This window comes from Macaca thibetana, chromosome 1, assembly GCF_024542745.1.
Source record: "Macaca thibetana thibetana isolate TM-01 chromosome 1, ASM2454274v1, whole genome shotgun sequence".
Classification (NCBI taxonomy): Eukaryota; Metazoa; Chordata; class Mammalia; order Primates; family Cercopithecidae; genus Macaca; species Macaca thibetana.
In genome coordinates, this window is record NC_065578.1 from 81,240,147 (window position 1) to 81,254,522 (window position 14,376).

Sequence of the window (14,376 nt, forward strand, 5' to 3'; positions counted from 1 at the left end):
CATTTTGATCCCACTAGACAAGTACAAATAGTAATAAATAAGGAGTGTTCCAAATTAATAAAAGCATGCCATTAGCAAGTTATGTGTACATGGAGTAAATTTCAGCATGACCTTAATTTCTGACCAGTGTCATTTTCAGTATGTCTCAAGTGAGCTGCTCTGTTCAGATAAGACTAATAAAAGTCTTTAAATTACAAATCAGAAGCTGACTTACACTATGCAAATGAAGCGAGTTCCCACTTTGTGACAGAGGATTCATTTGTGACTTAGATTAGAGAGAGGCTCCAGTCTGTATTTCTTGGTGACTAATGAATCTGGCCTCCACAGACCAATTTCTGTTACACTCTAGTTAATGGCTGCAGCAGTATCAGTGTGAGTATTTTGACTATTCTATCTCCCATTAGAGGGAAAAAAAAAAGCCTTTAACGCCACTTGGAAGTATCTTCCACCTGCCAGGAAGGTCGTGGTGGCTCACAAGGCAGACAGAACGAGGATATTAAGATGGATTAAGCTAATTAATCTTACTCTGACAGTAGCTTCAAACAACTTTCCCCCCATTCATATAGTACCTCACACTAGCAATTTTTATTGTTTTTCTTTTTGTACAATGTGTGTTCTTTTTCTTCAGTGATTACCAGTATATCAGAACTATGTGTTTATGGGCATAATGACACATTATGACTGGGTGAATGGAATAGAGTAAATAAACTTAGTGATTTCACTTTTCCAAAGCATAGTGCGTAGCTACAGAGTGTATTAGTATAAGATCCTGCCTGCAGTTGATTAACTGAGTTATATTTTATTTAATGTTATTTTGTGTAGCAATAAATTAAACCTACATATGTGAATATTTACAACTTGGGTGTTTTTATGAAGACTTGATTCTACTTTCCTGTTTTCTTTAACTTATCAGTAGAGGCTTTAATTTTGATTCCTTTCTTTATCCCTTTAAAAGCAGATCGTTGATGAATTAAAGTATATGCTCAAGTGTTTTTTAGCTGGACAGAGAATTGGAAGAGTGAAAATGTTCACAGATAATTGATGAACTTTAATGCTACCTTTTTGTTTTGTTTTGTTTTTTTCAAATGATTGTAAGTAGACAGTGTCTATAAGGAATAATTTTGGTTACTATTTTAGTTGAGATTCCAAAAAATAATATAGTTTAATTTTCAAGCATACATATTAATCTACTCCAAAGAGATTAGTATTTTTGGTTTAGAATATTCAAATCTTGAGATTATAAATAGGATGACTTTAGTAGTTTTGACTCTACCTGTAAGAGTAATGTCTCGGATTAAGAGCTGACACAGGTGGTTGTCAACTGTCAGCAACTGAGGTGTGATTAAATAAATAGAAACAATCCACCTTTCTACACTTACTCTTTGTAATCAAATAGCAGTCTGTTAATCTTCAGTCAGTCCTGTTTTAAAAAGGTCCAGGTATATTTTAAAATGGACCAGATATATGTTGTCTAGATGTTCTTCCATCTTGAAGTAAGAGTAAATCATCATGACAGATAAATATTACAATTGTCACTCGTCAGCAACTGAAAATCACTTTGGTTCTAAAAGCAGTCAAAACTAATGATAGTTTTCTAATGGATACAGGCAATTGTTGACACAGTGGACAACCTTCTGAGACCTGAAGCTTTGGAATCATGGAAACATATGAATTCTTCTGAACAAGCACATACTGCAACAATGTTACTCGATACATTGGAAGAAGGAGCTTTTGTCCTAGCTGACAATCTTTTAGAACCAACAAGGGTCTCAATGCCCACAGAAAATATTGGTAAGTGAATCTACTGTCAAGTTTAATTTTGATTTGGAATATTCATATCTAAGAGGATGATGTTTCCATTCCGAATCTATTATTTCCCAGGGCCGTACTTCTTTTTTGTCAAATTATTTTTGTCTGTTAGCAAGAGAAATTATTGTTCACACTTGCTAAAATTAATGCAAAAGCCAAACTCTATCCTGTGTTTTACAAGTTGGTTTTGTGTATGTGTGTGTTTCCAATTGAAAAATCATTAACGAAAAAGTATTAGAGTGCTTAAATACTAGAATGTAGATTTTTTAAGTAATGAAAGTGCTTGCTATGAAACTGTGGCAAATGCTTTACCATTTTATATAGTATGTTGCTAATGAATTTAAAGTATTTTATGGAATGCATGCTGTCAGATATTTTAGCACACAGAACTTGAGTCAGATGTTTATATTAAACATAACTGCCTTCAGGTGAAAATGTGGTCAGTGAACTACATCTCCCACAATGCAGAACATCCATGCTTCATGGATTGCAGAATAGCTACAGATAGTGTAGCATAATTTAGAATTCAAATGCTACCACTGAGAGGTAGGGATTCACTTGTGAAAAATATTTGAAAGAAATAGAGTAAAATTTTATTAATTTAGGTTTGAACAATTTAGAATTGTTAATTATTCAGTGAGGTTGAATTCAGGTGAAGTTAACAGTATACCTTAGTTAGTGAAGTAAAAAGCTTCCCAAGCATAAATGTAGAAGAACTCAAAAGGGACACAGACTGCATTTCTACCAGAAGCAGTGCTAACTTCATTAGGGCAGCAGATATTGAATGAAGACTTACTATCTGGGATGCCATGTTTTTAATGCCTAATTATGCCTTATTGTGCCTGCCTAAGTCATGGGACTTTATATAAAAAATGCAGATCAAAGGGGTATATAGAAGAAATGGACATAAATCAAATTGGCACCTATATTTGAATTCAAAACCTTACATTTATTTTATGTAAGTGAATTTTTAAAAGGAAATGAAATATTTTAAAACTAATTTGTTCTTATTTACTTTGAGGTTTGGGAATGAAAAATCAGTAATTACTGAAGTGGCATATTATGACCTCAATTTGTTTTCTAAATATTCTGAAAATTACTTAAAAAAAAAAAAAAACAACTAAAATTCCCTTGTTATACCTCTTTAATTGTGCAAGAAAATTTGATGGGCCAGGTTCACATCTATGCTCCCATCAGCCTTACATACATAGAACACACTGTAGTTATAGATCCAAGATATTTTTATCCCACTTTGAGATATATTCTGAACAATTAAATGTCCAGGAATACATTTTTTCTAGTATCTATGGTTTTCAGAGTTCTAAACCATTATTTTTCACTGGGCACAGTGGCTCATGCCTATAATCCCAGCACTTTGGGAGGCCGAGGCAGGCACATTGCTTGAGCTCAGGAGTTCGAGGCCAGCCTGGGCAACATGGTGAAATCCCATCTTTACAAAAAATACACCAAGAAAAAAAAAATAGCCGAGCATGGTGGCGCATGCCTGTAGTCCCAGCTGCTTGGGAGGCTGAGGTGGGAGGATCACCTGAAATCCACGGAGGGAGAGGTTGCAGTGAGCTGAGATCATGCCACTGCACTCCACCCTGGATGATAGAGTGAGACCCCAACTCAAAAAATAAATAAAAGTTAATTAAATGAAACTAAAGGATTATTTTTCATATTGATCTTTTTTCATTTTTAATTAAAAAACACTTTGGATTGGGAGGCCGAGGCGGGCAATCACCTGAGGTCAGGAGTTGGAGACCAGCCTCAACATGGAGAAACCCCGTCTCTACTGAAAACACAAAATTTAGCCGGGTGTGGTGGTGCATGCCTGTAATCCCAGCTACTTGGGAGGCTGAGGCAGGAGAATTGCTTGAAGCTGGGAGGCGGAGGTTGCGGTGAGTCGAGGTTATGCTATTGCACTCCTCCAGCCTGGGCAACAAGAGTGAAACTCTGTCTCAAAAAAACAAAAAACAAAAAAAGAAAACACTATGGAGAGATTGGCATCTCTAAAATAATGCCTGGTATTTACTAGTCTAAATGCTGATTATCCAACAATTACCAATATGAAAGTCATTTTACGGCCAGGCACGGTGGCTCATGCCTGCAATCCCAGCACTTTGGGAGGCCGAGGCGGGCAGATCGCCTGAGGTCAGGAGTTCAAGACTAGCCTGGCCAACATGGTGAAATCTCGTCTCTACTAAAAATACAAAAAATCTGGGAGGCTGAGGCAGGTGGATCACCTGAAGTCAGGTGATCCTGACTGCCAGGAGTTCCCAGCCTGCCCAACATAGCGAAAGCCTGTCTCTACTAAATGTACAAAGAGTTAACCGGGCGTGGTGGGGGGGTACCTGTAATCCCAGCTACTCAGGAGGCTGAGGCAGAAGAATCCCTTGAACCTGGGAGGCAGAGCTGAGCTGTGATCACGCCATTACACTCCAGCCTGGGCGACAAGAGGAAGACTTGGTCTCGAAAAAAAAAGTCATTTTACATATTCTAGTAATAGTTTTGTCTTTTTTATTTCCAAAGTATAAACAGTTTTGGGGTTGGGGGGAAAGGGCCCTGATTTACTATGAGGAAAACATTCACCTTTTTCCTAGGACTTGTTCTATTTTCAGACATGAGGACTAAAATAGCCTATTATTTCTCTATGTTCCCAGTCCCCTGAGGACATGGCTATAATGTCTTAGGTTATTAAAACTATTTGATTTTCCTCCTTAGTGATTTCTTCTTAAATTCTTGGTTTAACTTCATAACATGATTTGCCCTTGTAATACATGACTCCATAAAAATGATATAATTTTATCTATTATAATGATATCTTATTGTGACATTTGAAAACTTGGAGGTATAATTTAAAATATGCAATAAGAGCACCTGTTTTAAGTGTATAGTTTGATGGAGTATGGCAATTGTACACTCTCATAATCATCAGCGTGGTGATATTTCTGTGTCCTCAGATGGGCCCTGCATGCTCCTTTGCAGTCATTCTCCTCTGGCCCTAAGCCATAAACACATCAGAAACCACTGATGTGCTTTCTGTCCATGTAGATAAGTTTTGCGTTTTCTAGGTCTTCAGTTGAATGGAATCATACGGTGTGTAGTACTCCTTCTGATCTTATTGCTTTTATGCAGAGGAATATTTTTGAGATTTATCCATTTATCCATATACATGGGAGTGTCCATAGTTTAATACTTTTTATTGCTGAGTATTGTCCATCGTGAGGACATACCACAATTTGTATATCTACTCACTTGTTAGACATTTGGATTTTTTTCCACTTCTTGGCTGCCATTTTTCCAAGTGGTTGTACCATATTAAACTTGAACTGCAGCATATGAGAGTTCCAGTTGCTGCACATCCTCACCAATATTTAGGATTAACAGTCATTTTATTTTTAGTGGTTCTTGGAGGCATCTCATTGTGGATTTATATTGCATTTCTGTGATTGCTAAGTAACATTTTGCTGATAACTTCTTTTCATGTGTTTATTGTCCATTCAAATATCTTTTTATGAAGTGTTTGTTCATATCTTTTGCCCATTTTTAATTGGGTTGTCTCATTAAATAAATTATGAAGATTTTTTGTATATTCTTCTTGTAAGTCTTTTTGTCAGATACATGCATTCTGGATAGTTTCCCTCCAGTATGTGACTTTATTTTCTTTATATCTTGGGAAGAGCAGAAGTTTTTAATTTTGATTTTAAAAATTCCCCTTACTGAGCTTTAGCAGCATCTGGCTAATCCTATTCTACTTACTCCTCTCACTCTTGTAATATTTTAAAGCAAATTGTAAAATCCTATCATGATTACTATAAGAAACCTTATATGGATATATCCAATACTCTTTAAAAAACCACAATATCATTATCACACTTTAAAAAATTAACAAAAACATTTCAAAAGATAACAAAAGTGTGTTCACATTTTCATAAATTTGTTAATACTTGGTTGAAATCAGGATACAAGTCCAAGTAGTAAATCTGATAGATATATCAGTTGAGTTTTTTTTTTTTTTTTTTTTTTTTTTGAGACAGAGTTCCACTCTTGCCCGGACTGGAGTGCAATGGTGCGATCTTGGCTCACTGCAGCCTCTGCCTCCTGGTGCGATCTTGGCTCACTGCAGCCTCTGCCTCCTGGGTTCAAGTGATTCTCCTGCCTAAGCCTCCCGAGTAACTGGGATTACATGTGCTCACCACCATGCCTGGCTAATTTTGTATTTTTAGTTGAGACGGGATTTCACCATGTTGGTCAGGCTGGTCTCGCACTCCTGACCTCAGATGATCCGCCCACCTCGGCCTCCCAAAGTGCTGGGATTACAGTCATGAGCCACCACGCCTGGCCAAATATCTTTTCATTAAAAGTTATTTCTCCTTGCATACTAAGAAAAATATTTTTTAAACATTTTTTGTTTTTCTTGAGGAAGTCAGGTGGATGATTTGCCTTGTAGACTTTGTTACATTCTTGGTTTGGCTTATTTCATCGGCAGTGCATCATTTAACTCTGCCTGTTATGCTGATGGTTAGATTTAGAGGCATGATCATGCTACGTTTAACTCTTTGTTTTTTTTAATTTAACAAGAACTTTCCATTGCATCATATCAACAAGCACATAATCTTTGGTTTTATTTCCTTGTGATTTTCAGATCGGTTCCATGGTTTAGATGTTATCAGCCTGATCCATCCATTGTAAAATTCCCTTTTATTTATTGTCTTTTTTTTTTTTTTTTTTTTTTTTTTTTTTCTTTTTTTGAGCCAGAATCTTCCTCTGTTGCCCAGGCTGGAGTGCAGTGGCATGATCTCAGCTCACTGCAACCTCCGCCTCCCAGGTTCAAGTGATTCTCCTACCTCAGCCTCTCGAGTAGCTGGGATTACAGGTGCCTGCCGTGATGCCCTGCTAATTTTTGTATTTTTAGTACAGACAGGGTTTCACCATGACGGCCAGGCTGGTCTTGAATTCCTGATCAGGTGATCCACCTACATAGGCCTCCCAAAGTGCTGGGATTAAAGGTGTGAGCCACCGCCCCGGCCTTACTTATTGTTCTAATGAGCTGAGTGGCCAGCATGATTTTTATCATCACTTTAGACTTAGAGTGTGGTAACAAAAACCCCAAAGTCACAGCTGCTTACAACAACAAAGGTTTACTACTCCTTTGTGCTGCATAATTGTTGAGGCTGGGCTTCAACTCTGCTTCCTGTCATCTTCGGTTCTGCTCTATGTTGTTTTTCTTCTGGGACCCAGGCTGATAGAGCAGCTGCTGCCCATAAAGGTGCAAGTCTCCTGGCAGAGGTCATAGTTCTTCCTCTTTCCTCTCATTACAGCCACTACTTGCTGAGAAATTTGCAAAATAGTAAGATAAATATATTAAAATTCTGTCTACAGTATTGGCTGAGTGAAACTCTGAATGGCTCCCCAATGAACCAAGTGTATTCATGTTCAGAAAATCTATTGAATAACGCATATATTATTTCAAGCATACAGAAAGTACAGAGGATAGCATAACATTCGTGTACCAGTTACTCAGCTGAGCCACATATTGATATTTTACCATATTTGCTTCAGATTTTTTTGGAAAAAGAAAAATCATAGATAATGTGGAAGTTCCCAGGATTGCCTCCTTCCTGATCATACCATGAAGGAGGTAGCTGTCATCTTTATTATTTAGCATGAATAAGCTTAAGAAAATTTGCTTTGTAGGTATGTACATTGAATACTTTTCAGGTTTTTAACATTAATTTCACACTATAAATGTAATTGTACAATTTTCTTTGTTTTTGAGACTTGAGTTTTGCTCTTGTCATCCAGGCTGGAGTGCAATGGCACAATCTCGGCTAACTGCAACCTCCGCCACTTGGATTCAAGAGATTCACCTGCCTCAGCCTCCTGAGTGGCTGAGACTACAGGCATGCATCGCTACACCCGGCTAATTTTTTTGTATTTTTAGCAGAGATAGGGTTTCACCATTTTGGCCAGGCCAGTCTCAAACTCCTGACCTCAGGTGATCCGCCCGCCTCAGTCTCCCAAAGTACTGGGATTACAGGCGTGAGCCACTGCACGTAACCATAATTGTATAATTTTCTGTTAGCATTCTATTTTTTATATTTATATATGGTGACATGTATATCTGTAGTTCATTTGATCTGTTTCTAAGAATGTACCAGAATTAACTGCTGATAGACATTTTAGTGGCTTCTGCTTTTTTCCTGACAGAAGGAAAACTGTAATGAAAGTTTCTGTATGCCTTCTTGCTCCAATGTGTGCCTTTCTAGACGTACATGCGCACATACATGTGCGCGTGTACACACACACACACCCACCCCCCCCCCAGAAATAGAATTTTTGAGCGGTAGAGCATACCCACCTTCAGCTTTACTAAATGCTGCCAAATTGCTCTCTACCTTCTTTTACCAATTTACTTTTTCACCGGTAATACCATTACTAGTTTTGCAAACACTTTATTATTGACCTAACTTTTGTTAATCTAATGAGTTTGAATTGGTTATGTTATTGTTCTAATTTACAGTTTCCTTGATTGCTTCATGTTGATTTTTTAACAGATTTATTACCTATTTTAGTTTTCTCTCCTATGAATTTATTTACAGCTTTCTCCTTTTTGATTTTTTCTTTGTATTTCTATGTATGCTGGACACTAATCCTGTAAAGATTATATAGTTTACAGATATTTATTTTGTCTGGGCTTTCTCTTTTTATCTTTTTAAAGGAATCTGTTGTTTTACATAATGAGTCAGATTTATCAGTCTGTTCTTTTAGTGTTGGTAATCTTGGTATCTTGTTTAAGAAATATTTTCCTTTTGGCTTTCTACTTAGGAAAATATTCTCTACATTAAGTTTATAAGGATCTTATACTTCCTTATAAATGATAAACCTCTGCTTTTTACAGTTATGTCTCTAATCTACCTGAAATTTATTTTTAATTATGATATTATATGAGACAGGCAGCTAATTTGATTTTTCCTCATATGAATAACCAGTTCCTTGTATACGTTTAGTGCGTAATTCATTTCTCTCCCTAATGATTTTTAATGATGTCTTACATGTTAGCAGTGTCTATTATTTGCTGCTTTGGTTTTTTCAGTAATATTAATATCTGTTGAGTCTTTCAACCTTGCTCCTTGAGGAACTGCTTTGGCTGCTTTTTGGCATGTCTCTTCTATATGAATTTTTAAATCAGTGGATCAAGTTCCAGACACAAAAATCTTGTTGGAATTTTGATTAAAATTGGACTGAGTTTGTAGATTGATTTTGAAAGAGTTGCCAGATTGAACTGCTGCATTCTTCCAAATAAGACCATTATGTAATTCCTCATTTTTTCTTAGGTCTTCTTATAAAGTTATATATTTTTCTTATTTTTAGTGTCTTGCGCTTTTTAAAAATCAGATTTGTTCCTAGATAACTTATACTCCTTGTTTTTATTATAAATAAGATCACTTTTTAAATTACATATTCTAATTGTTTGTTGTTTGATGTATAGAAACACAATTGATTTTGCTCATAGCAGCCTTGCTAAATTCTTAGTACTTCTGATAGTTAAGAGTCCCTCATGATTACTAGGTAGTTAATTGTGTTTACTGTAAATATTACTTGTTTTTTCCTTTATACCTTTTATTTGCTTTTCTTGAATTACTGCATTAAGCTAGGTCCTCTAGTACAATGCTCAATAAAACCTGTGATAGAGATCATTTTGACTCTAAAAGCAATGCTTCTAGAGTTTTTCAATATTGTTTGCTATATACATTTTTGAATACATAAAGGTGTAGCCTTTATCTGATAAGAAAACTTCTCTCTGGACAAGGAGTTTTTCTTTAATTTGTCTTTTTTTTTTGTAAAGTTTTTTTTTACATTAAGTGGATGTTGAAATTTATTTGTGTGAATACTTTTGAAATTTTTCTCTATTTGATGAATTATATGAATCCATTTTCTAATGTATTAATTTCTATATGTTTTTTAACTTAATTTAGTAATAAATTTAATTTGTTCAGGATATTATAAAGTGTGTGTATATTTTATTAAAGATTTTTTGCATCATTTTAATGACTGAAAGTATCCTATAATTTTTTGTGAAATGAGTTAGGGATACATCTTTTTCTATTTTCTGAAACAGAAAATAGAAATCTTATTTAAAATTCAGGCCAGGCGCGGTGGCTCAAGCCTGTAATCGCAGCACTTTGGGAGGCCAAGACGGGTGGATCACGAGGTCAGGAGATCAAGACCATCCTGGCTAACACGGTGAAACCCCGTCTCTACTAAAAAATACAAAAAAAAACTGGCCGGGCGAGGTGGCGGGCGCCTGTAGTCCCAGCTACTCAGGAGGCTGAGGCAGGAGAATGGCGTGGACCTGGGAGGCGGAGCTTGCAGTGAGCTGAGATCCGGCCACTCTGCACTCCAGCCTGGGAGACAGAGCGAGACTCCGTCTAAAAAAATAAAATAAAATAAAATAAAATTCAGTATGTATTTATCAGTTGAGTTTTTTAATGGTAATAAACTATTATGGTTTTTAATTTCTTTTAGTCTGTTTCAGTTTTCTACAAAAAATTCTATTGTCTTTTAAAAATTTATTGATATAAATTTATCTATTTGTTGGTATAAAGTTCAGTATTGCATTTTTGGGTTTTTTTTTTTTTTTTTTTTGAGACAGAATCTCGCTCTGTCGCCCAGGCTGGAGTGCAGTGGCCAGATCTCAGCTCACTGCAAGCTCCGCCTCCCGGGTTTAGGCCATTCTCCTGCCTCAGCCTCCTGAGTAGCTGGGACTACAGGCGCCCGCCACCTCGCCCGGCTAGGTTTTTGTATTTTTTAGTAGAAACGGGGTTTTACCGTGTTAGCCATGATGGTCTCGATCTCCTGACCTCGTGATCCGCCCGTCTCGGCCTCCCAAAGTGCTGGGATTACAGGCTTGAGCCACCGCGCCCGGCCCCCATTATTGCATTTTCTTATGGAAGTAAATAGCTTGAAATATCTACTGAGAGCTGTAGTAATGATCTTACTATTATCAATTTAAAGCTTTTTCTTTACTATGAACATTATTTTTTAAATTCTAATAAGTAAATTTCTGTTTAATGAAATTAAAGTTTGATAAGTAAATATTTGTTTAATTAACAGTTTGTACATGTATATCTATATTTGGGATGATTCATGAAAACTCAGAGGATTTTCTTCTTTCATCACGTCTTGTTTTAAGATATGATAGCCTCTTTCAATGTGAGGAAGAATCAGTTACTTTCATCAAACTTCTTCCCCCTTTCCTCCCTGCCCCAACCTAGAGACTGATATGAGAACAGTTTATCCATCTACCCACCTGCTTAATCTTTCCAAACATGTATCAGTAAAATAAGTGTATCAACCAGTTTCTGCAGCTGATAGAATTTTAACAGTTACATGATGCTCGTTATAAATTTGTATTTCAGGGTGTGACATGTGGTTTAATTGCTTATAAAAATTTATGAATGTTATTATATTTACAACCTAAATATAGATGTATTTTACAAAACAAAGTTGCGGAAGATAAAAAAAATTAGTATCCAAGAATTACTGTACAATGGAATGAAATGATTTTTGTAAAAAGAAAAAGGGGATTGTAGGTGAATAGCTGATAGGCGATACAGACAGTAGAGACATTAAAGAGGGTGACATTCAGAAAAAAATATGGACTGTATTTTTTGAACATCTTTGTAGAATACATAGTTTTAAAATTTAAATATCAGAAATCAATGAATTTTCCATATAATTCCTTAGATTTCATCAATAAAATATTAATATTATAATTATTAATATAAGATAGTTAACTCCTATAAAAGCAATATACTTTTCCATTCCTTTTAAAATCTAAATAAATGTTGATGTAAAATAATGACAATCTGTATTGGGATTCCCAGTAGACAGTAAGCATTTATATTGTTAGTGGTTACTATTAATTATATTTTTGAAATGAAGTTAGCATTGGCATGTTGATCAGGTAGATGTTCTCAGTGTTTTGTATTGACTTGTTTTCCTTAAGTGTTTTTCAATTTCGATACTTGGTTTGAATATTTGAAATTTGGTTTAGACTGCAGTTGTTGTCACACTCTTGCTGTAAAGGTCCAGATAGTATATATTTTATGCTTTGCAAGCCATGGTGGTCTCTCTTGCAGATATTTAACTGGTATTGTAGCACTAAAGAAGCCACAGGCAATATACAAATGAATAAACATGATTGTGTTCCAATAAAACTTTATTTACAAAAACAAATGGCATGCCAGGCTTGGCCTGCAGGTTCTATTTTGCCCGATTTGAATATGTAAAGATTGAATAGTGAGAATTAATGGGAAATTTTAACATAATGGCATTTTCATAATAAATATATTCTTCTGGGCTATTTTTAGAAATTAGAAAAAAGTATTACTGCAAACTTGACCTGTGTAATTTTTCATATTAAAGTGGATCATAGATAGAAATAGATGTGTAGATGCCATAGAAGCATTCAGATTTGTACTTCATATTAGTTTTACCACTGCCAAATAATGGTCATTGAAAAGTTACTTAATATAAAGAGCCAAAAAATATCAGTTTGAAATATTTTTGCTTAGCTTCATGATTTAAATACAAAACCTTGAAAGTTACATACTATTAATTCATACACTGTTCATACTTATAGGCTAACAGATTGGTATTAGTTCATGACAAAAGAGATAAAAATATGAAGAAGGTGTTAGAATGACAATACAAATTTTTTTTTGAGAAGTGAATATTTAAGACTTGAGTAATTTGTTTTTTTGTTCATGATTTTTGTTGAAACCTAACAGTAAAATTTTGTAAGTAGACAAAAAGAAAACAGTAGTTTCTATACAGTTATCATTTGCCTCCTTAGTTAAATCTAAAGAATCATCCCCACCCCCTTCCTTTATCTTTTCCCTCATCCAGTCCTGGAAGTTGCCGTACTCAGTACAGAAGGACAGATCCAAGACTTTAAATTTCCTCTGGGCATCAAAGGAGCAGGCAGCTCAATCCAGCTCTCTGCAAATACCGTCAAACAGAACAGCAGGAATGGTAAGATGGAAGTCTTTTAAAAATTGATAGTTTCTGTTGTTGTTCAAAAACCTATTAATTCTAAAATGCATTTGACTCCTTATATAACCAAAAAACGACTTACCATTTTAAAAGCAGATTTAAAACAATGCCTTAGGACTTTATCATTTCATTCCTATTTTATCTTAATTTATTATCATGCATGTTTTTTGTACATCATGTGACTATTTTTAACCTTCCTAGGGCTTGCAAAGTTGGTATTCATCATTTACCGGAGTCTGGGACAGTTCCTTAGTACAGAAAATGCAACCATTAAACTGGGTGCTGACTTTCTTGGTCGTAATAGCACCATTGCAGTGAATTCTCACGTCATTTCAGTTTCCATCAATAAAGAGTCCAGCCGAGTATACCTGACTGATCCTGTGCTTTTTACCCTGCCACACATTGATGTAAGTTAATGTATGCTAATGAAGTAATGGAAGGTTATAAAAGCAGAAAGAAAGGAAAGCAAAACTGAGGTGCTGGGGATGGGGAGAGAACTGGGGAGATGGGAGGGAGGAAAGACAAGACCTTTCCATTTGAATTTTAAATGTTGGACTAGGTCAGACACACAAGTTTATTTAAGTCTGTGAACATAAAATTAAATGAGCTTGGTTCAGTGATTATTAGAACTTAAGTGTATTCTTAATGAAAGCTAATTCAGTAATCAACAGGAAAATGTAAATGACTCTTAATTTGTTTTCAAATGAAAATTAACCCTTACCTTACTTAGCAGCAGGATAGCTGAGTATTAACTCTTAGGACTCTGCCTTTCTGTGTGGCAAAATTTTTTTCATTAGTTTTACTGATCGTGTTTGACACAACTGTTACCAAGTACTGTGTTTTAAAAAAAAAAAGTTGAGGAGATGTGATTCCTCTGCTGTGCCTTAGAATGCAAGTTGATACTTAAGTAACTACACTGTATTGGAAGATTGTCTACAGAATGTTTGGCTGTTACAGTAAATAGAGTGAATAAATGCCCACAGATAAAAAAGTGGATCTCCAAATAGGCAAAGAAAAATAAATTTGTGTGGTTACAGTACTCATCTGCTTCAGTTGATTGACTCTTAAGAGCTTTTAGGTACTAACAATATGATTTACATTGTTGCTAGTGTATCTCTTAGAACTAACCAAAAATGGGCCCAAAATAGAACATGGATTTTTAAAACATTTGGTCCTTAGAGAATTTTCTCAGAACAAATTTATGGCTCTAATTTTATCAGAAAGGAAAAAAAAATGATTCTAATGTACCATCAATATGTAAAATCATAAAATGGAAATTGTAATTGTGTAAAATGGGTCTTGGTAATTTAGAGTACACTTTCGGACTATAAAGCCCCTTTTAAGCTAGGTATCTGCCTCGTATAACATAGTCCACAATTTTGCTGATGAAAAACTTTATAGTCTGAAACATGCAAAGTTTAATCTAAATTACCTTTTACACATATTAAACAATTGCTGTTGCCATCTTAGAGTATAAAATCCTAATTTTATCTTGTCATTTTA

General features: G+C 35.3%; 1 protein-coding gene across 25 annotated transcripts in view; it reads left to right on the top strand.

Annotated features, from left to right (window-relative positions):
• ADGRL2 (adhesion G protein-coupled receptor L2) overlaps positions 1-14,376 on the top strand; it is a 684,558-nt gene that overhangs the window by 645,539 nt on the left and 24,643 nt on the right. For all 25 annotated transcript variants that reach the window (XM_050769910.1, XM_050770082.1, XM_050768737.1 and 22 more), the window contains 3 exons: positions 1,608-1,791; positions 12,727-12,852; positions 13,075-13,280. In XM_050769910.1, coding sequence (XP_050625867.1) covers positions 1,608-1,791; positions 12,727-12,852; positions 13,075-13,280 — 516 coding nt within the window. The remainder of the gene's footprint in view (positions 1-1,607; positions 1,792-12,726; positions 12,853-13,074; positions 13,281-14,376) is intronic.